At 33.2% G+C, this 18,846-nt stretch overlaps 1 protein-coding gene across 1 annotated transcript; it reads left to right on the top strand.

Annotated features, from left to right (window-relative positions):
- Positions 1–768: 768 nt before the first annotated feature.
- On the top strand, positions 769–18,548 carry LOC132757128 (plexin-A1-like). The gene is made up of 16 exons (XM_060748325.1): positions 769–855; positions 1,053–1,317; positions 2,983–3,072; positions 3,626–3,764; positions 5,446–5,505; positions 5,876–5,950; positions 6,538–6,760; positions 11,371–11,536; positions 11,717–11,899; positions 12,574–12,659; positions 14,220–14,294; positions 15,092–15,252; positions 15,588–15,735; positions 16,041–16,184; positions 17,158–17,232; positions 17,839–18,548. Exons 1-16 carry the CDS (start codon positions 769–771, stop codon positions 17,935–17,937), a joined length of 2,076 nt encoding a protein of 691 aa, XP_060604308.1. The 3' UTR covers positions 17,938–18,548.
- The last annotated feature ends 298 nt before the right edge of the window (positions 18,549–18,846 follow it).

The following is an 18,846-nucleotide window of genomic DNA, read 5'->3' as shown; positions in this document are numbered from 1 at the left end:
TTTTGCTTTACGTTGCACGTACTGCCTTCATGAGCACTGCATTGAATTATATTGTATTTTATTTTACTCTATTATATTGTACCATACAGAATTCTTATTATTGTATCGTATCAAATATCATATCTTATTATTGTATCGTATCAAATATCATATCGTATCGTATTCTGTTATATTATATTGCAATATCATCAATTATTTTATTTTTATCTTTTAATTATTGTTATGAAGTATTGGTTTTGAAATGGATGACGTCTCATCGGTAAAAGCAGAAAATCTACCCAAAAGCATAGCTGTGCTTTCGTACTTCGAAGATCCGATCATAACAAACTTCACAGAGGATAAAAAATACACAGAATTTATCTCTATAAAGGTACAAACATTACATTGATTGACACCATACGCTCTTTTGTAATAAATATGATATTTATCAAGGCCGAAGGCACATAAATAAACCTTCAGACAAATGGCCATAGATTATATTGCTACCGTGGGAACACAAAAAAAATGTTTTTCATCATATACATGAATATCACATAGAGTTCTGGCAATGTCACTTTCTAATGACTGCTCATCGACCGCTACTCAACCATTCGCAGCATAGTATATTTTTATGTGATCAACTATAATTTGTTTAGCGAAAGAATTACAAACGCAATAACTAAATTTCGTATTTTTCTATCACAAATGTAGGGAGACCGTTTAAACGTTGCAGCAGAAGAGAGTGACGTTTTCATAAATATCGGCTGTGAGAGGTGCAACATAGTGAGTATGGCTCACGATTATATATTTTGTCGACCTCCAGTGGAAGAACCCACATGTATTCCGCGGGTGATAAACCAGAAATTCAATGTCAACGTAAGTAAACATCCATTTTCGCTGCTGTATGTGACAACATCTTTGAACATTGCATTTTAATTACATAGTACGACTTGCCATATAAATCATAGCAATGTTGGACAATATCATAGTAGCATTTGATTAATGGTTGATTGTTGATTTTCCCAATGGTTGCTCGAATGAAATGTTTAACGCAGCAATACTTTGCTTTTAAGGTGAGTATCGGATTTCTGACAAGAAATGTTGGTAATTTCACATACCATGATCCATCTGTTAAGTCGCTTGATGATCCAGGGAGGAAAACAGAAGATAACATCATAGCAGGAAGCGTTGTTGGGATTCTAATCTTTGGTCTGCTGGTATCTTTGGGCATTCTTTTTGTAATGATGAGAAAACGTAAGCTCATGAAGAAAGAGAAAGCCGGTCTGCTATATAAAATGGATAAAATAGAAGCAAAGTTTGAAACTCAATGCAGTGAAGGTGGGTATCTCCCCTTAATTACTCATAACAATGATTTCTTTAACATGGTTAATGTGTGTAATGGATTAATCAAACTTTTAAGTTGAAATAGTTCATTTATTGGGCACAGAAGTACCGGCTGATCTGCTTCTTTACTGGCGGCTAAAGCGCAATCACTTTCGGTTCACACACGATAAAAGTATAGGTTGTCAGTAAACTGACGAGTCTGTCAAATCTCAATACTGTTGGTTGCCTTTATTTTAGTGGTCTTGTATTGATATCCGTCCAAATTCAAAGCAATTTAAAATAAAAAATCTGCAAAAAGAAAAAAAATTAAAATTATCTCAGTTAAAAGTAGCTTATCTCAGACAATTTGAAATGTTTTGAAACATTTGTTAATTGAACCATTGCCTTCATTTTTTTAGAATATATATTTGTGACTCATGTATCTATATAGACTCATTGGGATATTCAGATTGGGATTAATTCTCGCTACGGGGCAAAACAACCGAATTTCAAAAAGAACATATAAATTTATAAGATTTTCTCTTATGCCAGGATAAAAAAGCTAGTAATTAAGTCAAATTTAATTATTTTATAAACACCCATACACACTGAAATTACTTAATATATATTTAAATGGTCATTTTCTAGTTTTCTCATTGAGAAAATTCCGACGTTTTTGTTGTTGTTTTTTGTATATGTTTTTTTTTTCTTTTTGATTCTTTTTTTTTTGTAATTGTTGTTTTTCTTTTCTTTCACTACATTAGTTTCACATCTGGTATACCCGTTCCTATGCATGAAAAAATATAATTGTAAAACCACTGTGGGATGTGCTGTGGGATGTGATTAGACCATGTAGACGCACAAATGGTTATATGACGAAGCGAAAAAATAGGGTTACCCCATGTGGGGCCTGAAAAAAAGTATCGAGTTGAAAATATAACACTTTACCAGCTTTAATATATTGGCGTGATGTACGATTTTTTGAGAGTGCTTTTTTGCCGACACAAATAGTATAAAGTCATGTACATTCATAAGATTTTTTTAAATTTTTTTATGCCAGAACTTATTTTTAAATTACATATATTTATATTATTTTTTGTCTTAGTAATGCTTAAATTAAAATAATTTTAATATATACGTAATAGTTAATATTACGCAGCCGTTTTTCGAAACTACAGAATACTTACATTTTTGAAACTCAAAATATCCTCTTAGGTATTGTATATTAGCAGAGACATATATATACTATCTACATCTCTGGTATTAGCAAGTAAGTACGATTTAACTGCCTGGTAAAACACGATGCGACAATTTTTTTATTATTTAGAATTAGACGAAAATGGTAACCATGATCAATTATCCAGTCAGTCTAGTATAAAAGCAAATCGTTAACCTTATCATAGTAAACATTTTCATTCATTTGACCATCCCTTTTATGTAATATTTCTTTCAATTACAATTTTGTTTGTTAATTTCAATCTGCCAATCTTACAAAAGAAAGGATTAAGATCTTTATATTCCTCTATTAATGTACTTAATCGTATCGGCAATGTCCACCGTATCCCCCAATGACGTCATCCAAGGGCGACAACCTGAACCCGGTCTTAAATGAAAGTGTCTATATCATGATCATGCAAAGATTAATCAGCTCTATAATAATCATGATATATTTTGTTTCAGAAATCTCTGCATTACAAACTGCCGTCTCTGATTTAACAAGCAATCTAAAAGGGGAGAACGCCTTGTTTCGAGAATATGATGTGTATGCTAGTAAAACACTTTTTTCATCACAAAAGTCAGACATATTGATGAACCAACAGTCAGTGTGTGTAAGTTTTCAAATATTGCAGGAGATATTCTTTTCTTCTCTCTTTTGGAGACAGGATCGTGTTTTATAATATACCTTTACTGTTAATGATTCGTTTACAGATTCACTAGTGAGTTTGACTTGATATGCCCTATCGTCCAGATTGAAATTATTATATTATTCACGAGTACGCTTTGTCAAATCAAAATCACAAACATTCCTGCAAAGACTTGGAGCAACAATGGAGCAACAGTGGCTATTGGACTGTAACCAAAACCTCATGACACCAGAGCACATCGGCACTATTTTAGTCATGTTCATGAATTCCGATTAAAATGCTTGAGCCAAAATGTTGACTAGTGCAGTAGGCAAATTAACAACTGTTCAAAGATGGAATAACACATTCCTATCTGCATCATAATCCCCTTTTTGATTACAAAGGTTTCCGTTGGCTTATATATTTAAAACCTGATACCGACTGTCTTAAAGTGTGCAGTAGTCTTGTGCGTTAATAAGTGTATAGCTACTTTTCATTTCAGGCTGAACAGGCTCAACAAGCTTTGGATTCCTTTAAAGGATTACTACGTAAAAGACAGTTCCTTCTCATATTGATTAAAACATTGGAAAAAGAGCAGTCTTTTACAAAAAATGACAAGTAAGATGTAATTATCATATTAATCATAAACAGTAACTTTGAATATGTAAGTTACCTAGTTACTATAATGTATAACATTACATGTATACCACTTGGCCCTCATCGCTGTGGGTTGGAATCCTGACAGGGACTTTAAATCCTTTCAAGTGAGGAAGATATACAGCTAGCTAAGGATTTGCCCTGCTTTGAATTTAAACGATCCATTCAGGATAAACGATGTCAATATAAAAATTTGAATAATGAGCTACCAACAGTATACAGGCTGATCAGACTGCATGAATATACTAGCTGTAATCACTTCCAGTCGTATCAGTAATATGGTTTATTTTGTAACGACCATGCTTCCTCGTATGGTATATTTACTGGTAGCTCAAGGAAGTGGACTAGAATGGTCAATATCAGTGACCAAGAACTTGTTTCACAATTGAGCTTAATGAAATATGTTGTTGTCAAACAAAAATGATTTTTAAATTTGTCTTTTGACGTCTTTTGACGTCTTATCTGTGATACGCAGGCTTCATAACCTCAGATCCCCTTTCAAAATTCCATTTTATTTAGTTCGGCCCATTGTTTTCTCGTTTAGGGCACACGCATTTTTTTACTTGGGGACCATATGCCGCTTTTCATGGAATGGCACTACCGTGTCACATTGAAGGTTCCATGATAACCGCCATATGAACACATCTGCGGATGTTTCAAAATTCTAAATTTTACCAGTTCATGTTAAATGTTGAATTCTGCTTAAGCCGGTGCTAGGGGGGCGTGGACGGTAACTTGCACTTTCCAGTACCGTCCATGAACAGGCTCAATCAAACCGAGCCTGCAACATTTTCAATTTTGCCGTGTTGGGCTTTCTTTAGGGATTCTGTATTTATCTATTTTATTAAATGCCTCAAATTTTGTTTTACATTTTGTATTAGCAATGACGGTTATATTTTGCTACATGTAACAATATTTAGTTTGTTCTTTCAACAGAATAAAGCTTTATCTACTGGGATATTTCAATAAATTTATTAACGGTTAAATAATTTTGTTTCCATATACGTATGGTCTGTTCTCAAGGGTGTAACATTGAATGTGTCTGTTATTTAACACACGTGGATATTTTACGTTAACTGAATGAAATGTTCCCGACGAATCATTTAAAGTGCTTTTTAAAGCAGGGATTTTACCCGTTTAGCAATGACTGGCTCTAAAACCGAGCGCAGATATTCCGTAAGTATAAAAAATGTGAGCAAATAAATTGTCAGTTTAATACATTTCAAAGACCAACTAGCATAACAGTCTTGTGCATTTCATGGTTTCGTTTATCAATGAATATGCTATGGTCAGGATCAAAGCTAAACACTGTGACAAAAAGAAAATGGAAAACAACATGCCAATATTTCATTTACATTTGTATTAACAAAATTTTTGAATTACATTTTGTGATAATAAATAGCTGATTCAATTAACGTTTCTATAATAAAAAAAACGTCAAAAATGAAAAGGAACAAAAGAAAATAAGTTTTTCGATGCTCTGTTTAAAGTAAACATTGAGAAAAATACTTACAGTAAAAATCTAGATATATGTCATGTAACGGGGCAAATGATACCGCTCTATTTTCTTTGTTCTTTTTGTTTAACGAAAAAACAAACACATTTTATTGATGTAAAAAATGAATATATACTTATATTACAGGTCAAGTGTTGCCACAATACTGATGATTCTGAATCACGACAACATGGAATATGTGACTAGGTAAGTCACGACAGTTTGCCGAAATCTTTTCCGCATCACAATGATTATCAACTTATATCTACTAAAATATGCATCACATGTATATATATGACACTAACATGTTATAATTCAATAATTTAAGACAGCTTATAAGTGAATTGTTAAAGAAATTTCAGAAGCAATGTTGAGCTTACAATATTAATAGACCCTTGTTTCAACTTCAACCTTTAACTTCCCGGGGTATTGTTCAATTATCACGTATTAATTCGCCGATGCTATCACACGACTCAATATTAAGCTTTGAAATAAAAAGTTGTCTTATTTTAGCAGTTGCTTAATATCGCTTATATATGCAACAAAATGGAAACCAAATTTTATTTAAATTCAACAGCATACTAACAACACTGCTAGATGACCTAATTGACCAGAACATTGCATCAGGTACCCCGAAACTTCTCCTCAGTAGGTAAATAATACTATTATATATATTTATCATTCTTATCTGTAGATACATATTTTCATTTTCATGGGAATCAGATTATTAAATTATTCAATTCAATGCAAATTTATTTATCAGAAACGTATTAAGCCAACCTTGATTAAGTACTAAACAAAGACAATGTTGGATGGTTAAAGGCGACTTAAGTCATTCATTGCTTAAATTCATTTTTGCTTTAAATATTATAAGGTCAGATACTATTATTGCGCAAAGGGTCAAAATCATAAGAATGCTAACAAAAGAATATGTAATAGCATATATCGTAAAAGTATGCTTAGCTGCAAAAGGCACCACACTGATCAAAGGTAGTTATCAAAATGAATGGTTTTTGGTAGTTTGTATTTGTACTTTCAAGCATGCAAAATGCCACTTGATAAAGAAAGCAAGCTATGAATGATTAGTAAGTGAACATTAGAAAGATACTTCAGCAGTTATATCTAGCTGTTTTTCTTTTATATTGTTGCATAAAATGTACACGCATTGTATAAAAGAATGATGTATGTTTTTCTTCAAATGTACATGAAGTAACAGTTATTTTTGGTTTCTATTTATAGATCAGAATGTGTAACCCAGAAACTATTCTCCCATTGGCTGTCAGTCTGCTTGTACCTTTTCCTTAAAGAGCGGTGTGGATCAGCATTGTATATGCTATACAAAGCAATCAAAATTCAGTCTGAGAAAGGACCGATAGACTACATAACAAACTGTGGAAAATATACGCTTTCGGAGGATAAACTGTTCACACCGGCCGATAACGAGATCAATCCAGTTACTCTGGTAACGTTTAAAACTTTAATCCAGTGGTCACTTCATTACTCCTTTAAGTTTAGTTATTCATATTCCAACATTAAAGCCCTTACCTAATCCTCAACATGTTGTAACTGAACAATGATTGCAACTAGTACAGAGTCAAAGTAGATAAATAGATATTTTTATTTCGATTTTAAAATTCATTTCATTTTGATTATTGATCAAAACTTAAGATTGACAAATCTATGACACAAATTCAGCTGTTGGATGTTGAGTATATAATGCTTAAACCCGTAATGTTGTAAGGAAATACTTTGATTTCATTCGATACGATGTGAATCAAACATTTGTAACCTTATACATGATGTAAATTTAGGAGCGCGATGCTATAATGTTTGCAGATCTATTACTGTGTTTGTTAAAGACAGTTTAAATAATAATATGTTGTCCTACTCAAAAATTGATAAGGGCCCCTTTTGTAGTCTGTAATTATTATTATTTGGGGTTAACAATTAAAACAGTTAATTATCCCTTTGAAATATTTTTGTGTTTTTTTAAATTAAATGTCTCCAAAAAGTTTGGGAGACTTTATTTTTTCCCTCCCGCCTGTCTGATTCCCCCTCTAACTGGCCCGTAACAATGGGGGCTGGGGGGGAAATAGGTAACTTTTTGAAAAATGTTTTAAATTTCGTAATGTTTTTCGGGGAAAAAAAAAAACCCCAATTAGAAAAAACCAATTTTAAGAAGAAAAAACCCGTTAGAATTTCTGTTCTTTTCCTCCGAAATTGACCCATTGGATTTAAACCCAAAAACCTTTTACAGGAGTGAACATTCCCATCCCAAAAGTTGTGACCATAAACCGGGGAACTTTCTCCCTTCATTGCAAAAAAGGGGCCGTCTTGGTAAAAATAGAAAATTTTTTTCCTTCATTGAAAGGAAAAAAATTTACGGGTTTGGGCCCTTAAACCCGGCCCTTTTACAAAATGATAAATACCATCCCTAGATGTGCACTTTTTTATCGGCACTTTCCCGCTTCACCCACAAAATGGCCGCCAGAGCAAAAATTAAAAAAATTGTCCCCCCAACAGATAAATTTACGGGGTGGGAAATTTAAACCCAAAAATTTTTAAAAGGAGTGGTTTAAAAAAAACCCATCCCTAGTTTCCCCTTTGGGGCCTGCAAAAAATTCCCCCAGACCTAAAAAAAAAATCTTTTTCCGGCCTTCACAGGTAAAACTAAATTGGGTTTGGGTTTTAACCCCCCAAATTTTAAGAAAATAAATCAATATAATCCCTGGGGGCAACCCCCCCAACGCTTCACAAAAAGGAAAAGTTTAAAAAAAAATAAGAAAGTTTTTTGCCCGGGCCCTTTAAACGGGAAAGTGTTTCAATACCATTCAGTTGTGCATATCGCCAGTACGTTCCATTTCGCTGCACAAAATGGCCACTAGAGCTAAAAAATAGAAAAGCATTGTTGGGCATTCAAACTATTGGTTGGATTTCAACAAAACTTAATCAACAAAACTAAATAGGAGTGATCAGTACCATCCGTAGTTGTGCACATCGCCGGCAAGTTTTGCTCCACTGCACAAAATGGCCACCAGAGCTTAAAATGGAAAATAAATCTTGTTCGGCTTTCAGAGGTCAAGCTACTGGTGGGATTTCAATGAAAATTCTCATGAGTGATCGTTACCATCCCTAGTTGTGCATATCACCGGCATGTTCCTCATACATTGTTTTTAAAGACATATGTTTTTGTGACAAAAACCCTTCTAGTTTGATAATAATTGCATTATTGAACTGAAACATGAGTATTATATTATTTAAGCGAAACGTGAATCACTGAAAATAGTAAAAGTGGTTATTTTTCTAAAGGCTGCATGGATCTTGTTAGGTGTCAACGGTCATTAATTACAGTCTGAAAGAGCCTGGAGATGCTGTAAATTGGGGAGCCGATTGATCTTCAATTGTGCAATTCTGTTCCACTCCTGTTGTTAAGAATGCAAGAATGACGACACAAATGGCTTTTTGGAGTATGTCCCACATATGTCCAATTGGATTAAGGTCCGGGGATCTGGCAGGCCGAGTTATGAGCTCAAAGCTCAATTTCACCACGTGAGAGGTAATAGGTTGTGTGGCGGGTAGTGTGTTGTGTATGGGCGAGCATTGACCTGCATTAGAAAAAAATCTAGACCCACTGCACCTGCATATGTTTGGGTCGTGTTTCAAGACGCCAGCAGGTGCAAATTGACATCTTCTCCAAACTCTCGCACGTCTATATGTGAAGTCTAGGAAGAATATAGAATATGCTATATGATAAACAAGATCAACAAGGAAAGGCGGCGTTCAATGAACGCAAGACTCACCAGTAAAAAAAAACAGTGGTCCAGTTTGGGGGATCCATTACATACAGTTATTGCCTAAACGTTGGGGTTCTCTGATGTTGTTATTCGTCAAAGATACGCAAATGAGAGGACGTCTGGTATTCATACCAGCATCATGCAACCCTTTTCTCATTGTGTGAGTAAATACCCGAACAGTTGTTCTATTCTGTAAACTGTTCCTTAACCACTTAGGTAGCAATCTGGAAAACGAATGCATCGGGTCTGAACAACAATATATCGTTTCCTGTATGTGTTGTACATTTAGAACTACCACCAATGTGTACATGTGCCACATTTACTTCAATTTGGAAAAGATTTTACGTTGAACAACAATGTGGGAAACATTCCAGGTGCAGGCAACCAGTCTCTAAAACATGCATGCGTGTCTGAAACATTCAAACCCCCTATTCATCTCGTCATGCGTTCGCCACCTTCTTGGAGTTTGATTCATTACATCGAATGCTTTCTCATACGATAAATTGCAAATATTATAAACAAGAGCTAAGAAATCAAGACACGTACGAGGAATATTGGGAAAATATGTAGACTTTTGATATAACTCTGTCGCTTTTGAAATTAAAAAAAGACTGTTTAATTTTTTAGTATTTTTTTATATCTAATTTATATCAAATATGTATGTTTTCGCATAAAAGCGGATAACAAAAATTACATGTAAATGAATAATTAAAATATACACCTATTATATGGCGGCGCACGTTGAACGTCACTTTAATGCGACGTCATAATAAAGTCAACGCTTTTCAAAATACTCGCCGTTGCACTCGATGCAGCGTTGATGGCGGTGGATAAAAACCTATACCAGTCCTCAGTGTACTGAGCGACAATGTTTTTGGTGCCAATTCAAAGTTTTGCAAGCGTCTGGAACCGATTTCTCTTCGGACGAATCTTTATTGTTTGGAACAGCGCGAAATCATCTGGAGCAAAGTAAGGCGAATGTGGAAGATGCGACAAGAGTCTAGGTACCCATCTAGCATTAACCTAAATAATTAACTAATTAACGTGAAGCTATCAGTTTGTCAATATTGATTTGACTCTGTAAAGTACATGTTAATCACGCTTTTCAACAATAAAGCTGTATATTATATGTTGAAATCGTATAACGGCATACCTAAAATAATCTGGATAATATTTATTATACAATTTTCGATACATATTTGACAAATTAATTATTAACTATGAGCAAATTAATTTTACGTACATTTTACGTAATGCATCTCTACCATTAATATCTTTAATGTGGATGTTATAATTCCGGGCACTGTGTCAACACCCAAGTTAAAGATCTTGCCAACTTCCGAACGGTCATCTTCCAAGACTTTCAGAAATGACGTTATTACAAACGTCGTGATTTTGACATTCCTCCTCCTCCACTGTCATCTTCTACTGTTTCTTTACCGATACCAAATCGTCTGTGCCATTTGAAAACCAGTGCATGACTAATGGTACTTGCATATTAAGACTTTTCCACCATTTTGGTTCTCTGAAAATATGTTCTCTCTGATGAGTTCGCCTTGACGTTGAATCTATAAATGACTTGTGACCGTCTGTGTGTTGTTTATATCATTTACCGACGTTGAAATGACGTAAAATATGACAATCACGTCATTAAAACGTCCATTCATAATTTGGTTGAATTTAATAAAAATCTATCGACGCAAACTATAATCAGTCGCATTTATTGTTGAATAGACATCTATAAATTTTGGGTTGCCCCAGGTAGCTGTTACCGTGGCAATTTAAACCATGTGACACGGCCATCTGCAATCCTATTAGTTTTTTTCATGTTACCTACCGATGAGGTATACACTATAATCACATCAGTGTATTTTTGGATTCTCCTATTTCGCGTTGTAATTTGATGAAGAAAGTCTCCGTATTTTCCATACATCCCTCGTAAACTTCGTATACATGTCGTCAAAATCTTGATTTGGTGGTTCAAGAATTCCTCATGCTTCATCTGTCGTCACACGTGAACAAATCAATCATTTCCTTGCATGGCTATATCACAAACGCTATGGACATTATTTGTGTTCAAATAAGTATCCCTGCTCATCCCATTGGCGAAGCTGGCATCGGAGGAAGAAATGGCCCAAATCACATTTTGAGTAGTATATTTTGAATATGGCAACCATCAATATAGTTTGCTATGAAACTAGTAATTTTTTAATTGATTGTAAAAAAATGAGTATTTATACGATTCAATTGCAAGTTACAACTTTTTATTTTTATTTAGACACTTGACGTTACCCATGTTGATGTTATTGACAACAAGGAAAAACAGATTTCTGTTCAAGTTCTTGACTGTGACACTGTCACTCAAGCAAAGGCTAAAATGCTGGAGATTTTTTATAAGAATGTGCCATACTCGCAGAGACCTTCAGTACATAGCACAGAACTAGGTATTTGTTTGTACTTTTGAAACGTGTATTAGAAATCTTGTGTAACAAATGTTTTCTTTGAAATGTCATATAAAGATATTATGCAAGCGCGACTTAGAAGAAAAGCAACATTTAATGATATATTATTACTGTACAATGTAAAGGCAAAGATAGGTTCAACTCTTTATGTATAAATTAAAGAGGTGAAAGAAGATGATAGGGATCCGAAAATATTGTTGAGTGATGATGATGACTCCAGTACAAAGGATGGTATATGGAAGAGAATAAATACACTTCAGCACTACAAGATTCACGATGGGGCTAAAGTTAACCTCTTCTTCAACATAGAATTAAAAGAATCCTTTACAGCAGTCGCACCGGAAGGTAGGATCATTTATGTGATGTTTAAAAAATGATATAACGAGACAAAACAAGTTAATTATCAGATTATGTAGGACAGTCAGTAAATGTTGCCTATTGAACTATTCAAATTGTAATTTGTAAATTAAGGTATTGTTATAACCTCACCTTGCATTCTTATAGTTATAATATGGGAAATAAATAATAATATTTTCAAATATTGAATGCTATGAAAGTATAAGTCTGTGAGCTAGTCTGGTGTATTTTTATGCCCTCACTATTTTAACCGTTGGTTAAATCCAAACTAACACTGGTTTGTGTATGAAAATACCACTTAAAGGTCAAAAAGAATGTCAGCTTGTGACAAAACGTATCTGGATATTTTGATGCCCCCTGGTTAAACAAATATCATATAAGGACATACCTGGCATGTAACTCCAAAGCCGCTAGAGCTACAGAACTTGCTATGAATATTTTCCATCATATGATGTTAGGCATAGTAGTAATTTGTTGCAAATTTGTTGAAGAGTTTGCAAAGTTATGGCCCCAGACTGAGCAAAAAAGCAATGAACTGCTTTGTTTATACACATTAATCATTGTTCAACATGTTTGTGACAATACAGGAGCATGTAGGGACATCCGTGTCCTATCGACACATGTCCAGTTTCCTCAATAACCTAATCTTCTCTGTTTTACAGAATCACCAGATTCATTCATTGTCGGTAATTTTAGAAGTTCGAAACCAATCGTGAGGTCCATCAGTGGGTCAAACTTTTGGCACCTGGTAATTCCGGAATGAAATATGCATTGCATGCACAATATATAATTTTTACAGATATTTGGTTTAGATCTCACTGTGCATTTGACATTGCATTAGTCCGCGGACTGTATTTAAACGATACATTTCATATGCAGAACTTCGTTAATCATTCTATGAATTTTAAACACATTTTACATTTCAAAAACCCGATATCTGGCTGTGGTTTGCTCTTATTTACCCTGCATGTACCACTCTTACTTCATCTTAAGATGCAAGACATAAAGTTTGCAAATTTTATTTTCAATTCGTTTCACTTGAAAAATATGAAAGAACATAATTAAAATATTTTATTCCTAATGTAGTTTAAAGCTTCCATGGTATATGTGTGCATTTACATAAATTTTCTCGAAATTTGCCATGATATTTTACTAATAAATAGCCACGCCATAGTAGTTTGCGTGCAATTTTAAAATAAGCATATTTTGAGCACACAGAGATGATAATATTATTATGTTACCTTTTTAAATTGTGTACACACTTTATAGGTATACATCACAAACACAATAAAGGTCAACACAGTATGAATACATAGTCCTTGAACAGCAGTTTTTTTGCAATTTATTTGTGAAAAAAGCAAGTTTTTGGGAATGCAGCTTCACAATTAGGCATTTTTTCAATTAGGCATATTCAGGAAGAATTTCAAAGATTTCAATAAATGTCTGCAATAAAAGTAATTACCCAAATTTAAGCAGTGTATTTTTAAATATAGTAACATTGAATAGTTCCGATTTCAAAGCAGAACTATTCCATTTTGTAGATGAAGGGGTATTTAATGGTTAAAAGTATGCATGCTATAACAGTGTTTTTATTATGATTATCTTATCTATCTTATCCTGCTTGCATTTGACTGATAGTCGCTTCATTCAGACATAATTTCCAGTTCGTAATGATATTATTTCGTACTAAATATGCATGTGATACCATTCTTACCTTGATTTTCCTTTTGGATCTGTACAAATAACAGTGTGTAACATTCTTCAATAAAATAAAATAAAAGAATGTTTGTTGGGATGCGACACATATTACAACAGCATAAAGAGGAATACGCTTTCTGGAAAAAAGTAATATAAATGCTACATTGTACATAATTGCCTATTTATGGGAGACACTATAAATCGTTCATATTAATTTTATAAACTTTGGCATAAACAGCAACTATTTTTACAACAAGTCTCGAAATCAATATCCCTGGAGGAAATAGTTTAACTCTTTGATTATTAAACTAAGTCTTCAATCATTTGGAATTAAATGTGGTTAGTGTTTGCCATGTCAGATTACATTTCCATATATTCTGACAAGGCTCTATACTCTTGACAATTGAATTTTCGTATTTTGTTATAGAAATCCCTTAACATTCAAAATGGACTAGTTAAGGGATAACTAGTTATTGTCAATATTAATATTTTTGAAAATACATGTATTCGTACTTTTTATCAAACTTATGTCATTTTAGCCTTACCGGTACATGTGTAAAAGAAATCAAAGTATGAAAAGAATAAGGCTTTTTCTGGATATGTATTTCAGACAAAACAGCATCAGACCGATGACGAAGTACAGTTAGCCAGTGACCTATTTCTTCCGGGATTGCTTAACACAAAGGTAGGAGGTGATCAATCTCATATTTATCATTGTTTTTTAAACCGAGTTTGCAGTTTTCGTTTTATCATTTTGTGTGTTCATTGCTGTATACAAAGGTATGTATTCCCAAGGACTAAATGAAGCACTTTCACCTTATATATTGATATTGTTTCACATATCATTTGTGTTTTTTTCTCAATACAATTGAATAATTAAAATAAGGAAGTTAAAGTCTGCTTGTATGAAAAGTAACTTAATTTCGCTAGTGCTTGCTAAGATTTAGTTCATGTATAATGTAAAGCAGTTTTTGATATCATAATTGTCCCTCTATTTGGTTGCGTTTAACGAATCAATTCTCAATAGTATTTTAAACGTAATTGCGACGTTTCATCAGAATGTAATTGTTCTGCAACAATGTTTACACCAAGTCATATATATATAAACCAAACTTAGTATAGCAACACACGCAGTAATTTATAAAAGCCGAAATCAGGAAAGCACTTTGAGCTTGACCACCCTGCACATAAGTGCAGTTCCAAAATTGAAAACTGGGAAAGTTAATTTAAATATGCAGCAGGTCAAAACATATGCAATTCGTAACAACTTATAATATTTCTAACAAACCTAAGCAATATATACATATTTATAAATTACTAGAATATTAAATGCTTCTAGAATAAATCTACAAATATCCTTATCTTCCCTAGTTGCGATGACATCATGTTTGTTCAAAAGAGACATGCGGCAAGACAAATTTGATTGAAATCAGAGCCTAAATAATGCCGCGTTCAATAAAAAACATACGACACATATTTCAGGGCACACTGCAGACGTACATAGATGACCTATTTCAGGCCGTCCTGAGTGTCGGAGAGAAGCCGCCAATTATTATTAAGTTTCTGTTTGACCACCTAGATAGTGCCGCTTCAAGGCGCGGTCTAAACGATCCGGATGTTCTACATGCCTGGAAGTGTAATAGGTACATCTGTTAATAAATGAAATTCTATTCGTTTTTACTGAATGTTTCAAAAAGGGAACTTTATAAACACGTAACTGATACTTGTAGAAATATTCCGTTGTATCTTTGATTTTTATGAAAAGGATTCTAATATCAAATACATTTAAACATTATCAACTAAAAGTATTTGTGCGATGATTTTACTGAACGAAAACATTAAAATTGCATAATGGCATGTATGAACATTATCTATCGAACAATGTTAACAAAATTGTTTTACAAAATTTGAAATAATTTCTTTCTCTTAATTAACACAGACTGACTAAAATCTTTGATACTTCATGTAAATGTTTCAGTTTGTTGCTATGCTTTTGGATGAACATCATCAAGAACCCAGAGTTTGTTTTCGATGTTCACAAACCTCCTATTGTCGACTCGTGTCTGTCTGTTGTTGCTCAAACCTTAATGAACAGTTGCTCTACTGTTGACCTTGTTTTTTGTCCGGTAAGAAAATAAATATTTTATGTAATTTAAAGTTGATATGATAACATTTTCTATTTTATGCAAATGACAGTCATTCAATGTACATAGTTCACTTTCTTTATAGTTTGCTTAAAGGTACGCCGAATATATAACAACGTTTGTATGTATAATATAAGCATATGTGTGTCTTACTTCAATATTATATATTAAATTGTTCACATTTTGTCATAGATCTTTAATGTTTCATTTGACTTTTTTGCGATTTTGAAGAAAATATTGTATGATAAATGTGAAGTTTTCGTTCAATCTCTGTCATTACATTATAGAGTTCACAAACAAAAAAGCTCCTGTTTGCCAAAGAAATACCCAGATACCAATCTTTGGTACGCCAGTATTTTGAGGACATAAAAATGTCGCCAGCAATCAGTGACCAAGAACTTAATTCGTACCTTAAACAAAAAGTATCACAGGTAAGAAACAGTCGTACATTGTGTCTTGTTCGGGAAAGTGCATACCCATTTCTATTTCATTTAAATAATGATAATGATATAATAGTTTATAACAATGTGCATCGCCGTATCGCCTGTCTAGCACATGCATTAAAGTGTATACGATTAATCATAAGATCATTTCTGTATGTTGTTAATTATGGATTTAACCCATTACTTCATATACACGCCTTTTAACGCCTTTTTCCCCCCCCCCCCCCTTTTTGTTGTCTCAAATGGTGAAAAAATGCATTATTTAGGCCCTTAACACTTGTTTTTGTTTGAGAAATGTTGTTAAAAAAAGTGACCACTTTTTCGGCGCGGCCCCCCAACCAAAAGATACATCAGGGGGTTGCCAGAAGGGGGATGTGCCCCCTTCTGTTTGGGGGTTTGAAATGGGCGGAGTCCCCCTTATCGCCAAGAAAATTTTGGACTTGTGAGAGGCTATAAATGACCTCAGATTGATCATAAGGTAACGTGTAACCAACGCTGAAAAGCATTTGACTCTATCTCAATCCATTGAGAAGTTGCAGCACTTTGAAATCAATTATAATGGAAAAAATCAACGCAAAATAGTGATTTTTGGCAATTTTGAGATGTCCCCTCGTTGCCATGGTAACAGAAAATTTAAGCCTGAGCATGTTGTTGCAAGGGCAATGGTCCAGTCAACATTTGTGCCAAGTTTGATTAGTGTTGAAGCAGTTTTTATAGTATTATAGCAATTTGAACTTGTAACGGGAGACTTTTCAATGAAAACAGCCATTTTTCACAAAATGCTCATGAAGTAATGGGTTAACGTAACGTAAATCTAAGCACAAAAGTACATTTTGCCATTAAGTAAATACCCTGACATGTCACAGTGCCCTTAAAAAGTTTATTAGAAAATAATTAAATCACAATGATTTTTTAACATATAATTTATTTTTTATTTTAACTTATCCTGATTCTTATTCAGAAATTTTATGGCAAATTCAACCAGTCGAGTGTTTTAACGCAAATGTATGAGTATGCAGCCAAATACAGGAATGAGGTACATCAACATTTCTTACTGTGTTTATATTAGACCTATACGTAACCGGCTGAAACAAAAAGTGATGAAACTTTTAAACAAATATACAGCATATCAATGCACATACATTCGATATGCAGTCTGACCAGGCTCAATATACTGTTGGCTGAATAGCCTGATATCTCTAAAGATTATAATGGATAGTTCCTATATAGGAAGCTTTGACTACATTCCATTAAACGTGTGCAATTATTTAGACAAAACTATATCAAATTAAACATCTGGAGATTAAGCAATTTGTGTCAGCTGCAGTTCAAAAGAGATCGCCATCCAAGAGTAAGAATTAATTTCATTAAAGATTATGTTATAAAAAGTCAATAGGACTATAATCCATCTGAAAAAAAGCAATAATGATCTTATTTAAGGTTATATAAAAAGAAAGAAATTAGAATCAATCCAAATACAGGCAATTGCCTATCTAAGTTTTTAAAAAGGATGGTTTTAATGTTATATGAAAAAGTGAGGTTTATAAATTGATCTAGCACTGACAAAAGCCATTTGTTTTCTTGTTGTTGTTGTTTTTTGTGCTTTTTTATTGTTTGTTTTGTTGTTTTTTGTCAAGTTCAGATCTACAAAGCAATGGACAATACAGAAACACCTACACCCGAAAGTATTTCATCTCTCTCATCAAAACTAGAGTCTGTTTTTAAAGCTATGGATTGCTAAATAAAACAAAAATGTGTAAATATATATTAAAAGAGCTGTAAGTGGTAATAAGGAACAGCAGTTTCTGATCAGGTTATTCATAATGGTTTTGAAAAAAAAAAATTTAAGAAATACACGGAATGAAATCGGATGCGTATTAAATTCAAACAAAATGACAAATTTAAGTAGGCCTACAAATAAGAAATCAATAAGCCAATCTGTTATAAACTTAATACCCATGTTTTATAAGCTTTATATTGATATTCATTCTCCTAACTGATAATATTTTGCCATCTAAATTTAATTTATAAAGTCTATATATGTGTGCATGAAATTTCATTTCTTGAAGATTTGTAGTGACTTTGTCGTATTTATTACTTTTTTTAATGTTGGCGCTTTCAGTATTAAATATCTTCGTATTTGTACCTCTTAATTCATTGAGCCAATATAAAACGCATTTGAATAGTAAGAGGCGGTTCAAAATTGTAACGAAACATCATAACATCAAATATAAACGAAAATATTTGTAAAGAAGTGAATGACAATAAAATTAAGTGTGTCGAAATTTCATGTTTGTGGATGTGTCAGGATTTTACTGTTGTTTTTTTTAATGCTTTATTGCATGTTTTTTGTGTCTTTTTTTTGTCTTTTTTTCACATTATTTTTCACGTATTTAGATGATGTTATTTAAAAATGCAAGTTTGGGATTGAAAAGAATCAATAGTAACTACCAAAGCTTAGAAATTTGGCAAGTAGTATCACCTTGAGGTCGTCTACAAAAGTTATATAACTCTTACACCTGGTGTCAAAATTTGCCCAATCCTGCTTGTCCCTTTTCCTATAATGTATGCTATAAATAAACGTTTTACTCTTCTTTGTTTCACTTTGTTTCTTTCACTTGTTTATTTACTTTATTATAATGTGTATGTG

This window comes from Ruditapes philippinarum, unplaced genomic scaffold (genome assembly GCF_026571515.1).
Source record: "Ruditapes philippinarum isolate M1 unplaced genomic scaffold, ASM2657151v2 ctg207_1_1_1_1, whole genome shotgun sequence".
Taxonomy (NCBI): Eukaryota; Metazoa; Mollusca; class Bivalvia; order Venerida; family Veneridae; genus Ruditapes; species Ruditapes philippinarum.
Note: the sequence above shows the minus strand (reverse complement) of the source record. Positions and strands in the feature narration are given on the sequence as shown.

Bases quoted from the DNA above. Each gene is read 5' to 3' on its own strand.
- LOC132757128 (XM_060748325.1), top strand. From the start codon at position 769: ATGGCTCACGATTATATATTTTGTCGACCTCCAGTGGAAGAACCCACA. The intron at 11,900-12,573 runs GTAGGATCATTT...TCTGTTTTACAG, and splicing joins TACAGCAGTCGCACCGGAAG to AATCACCAGATTCATTCATT. The intron at 12,660-14,219 runs GTAATTCCGGAA...TATGTATTTCAG, and splicing joins GGTCAAACTTTTGGCACCTG to ACAAAACAGCATCAGACCGA.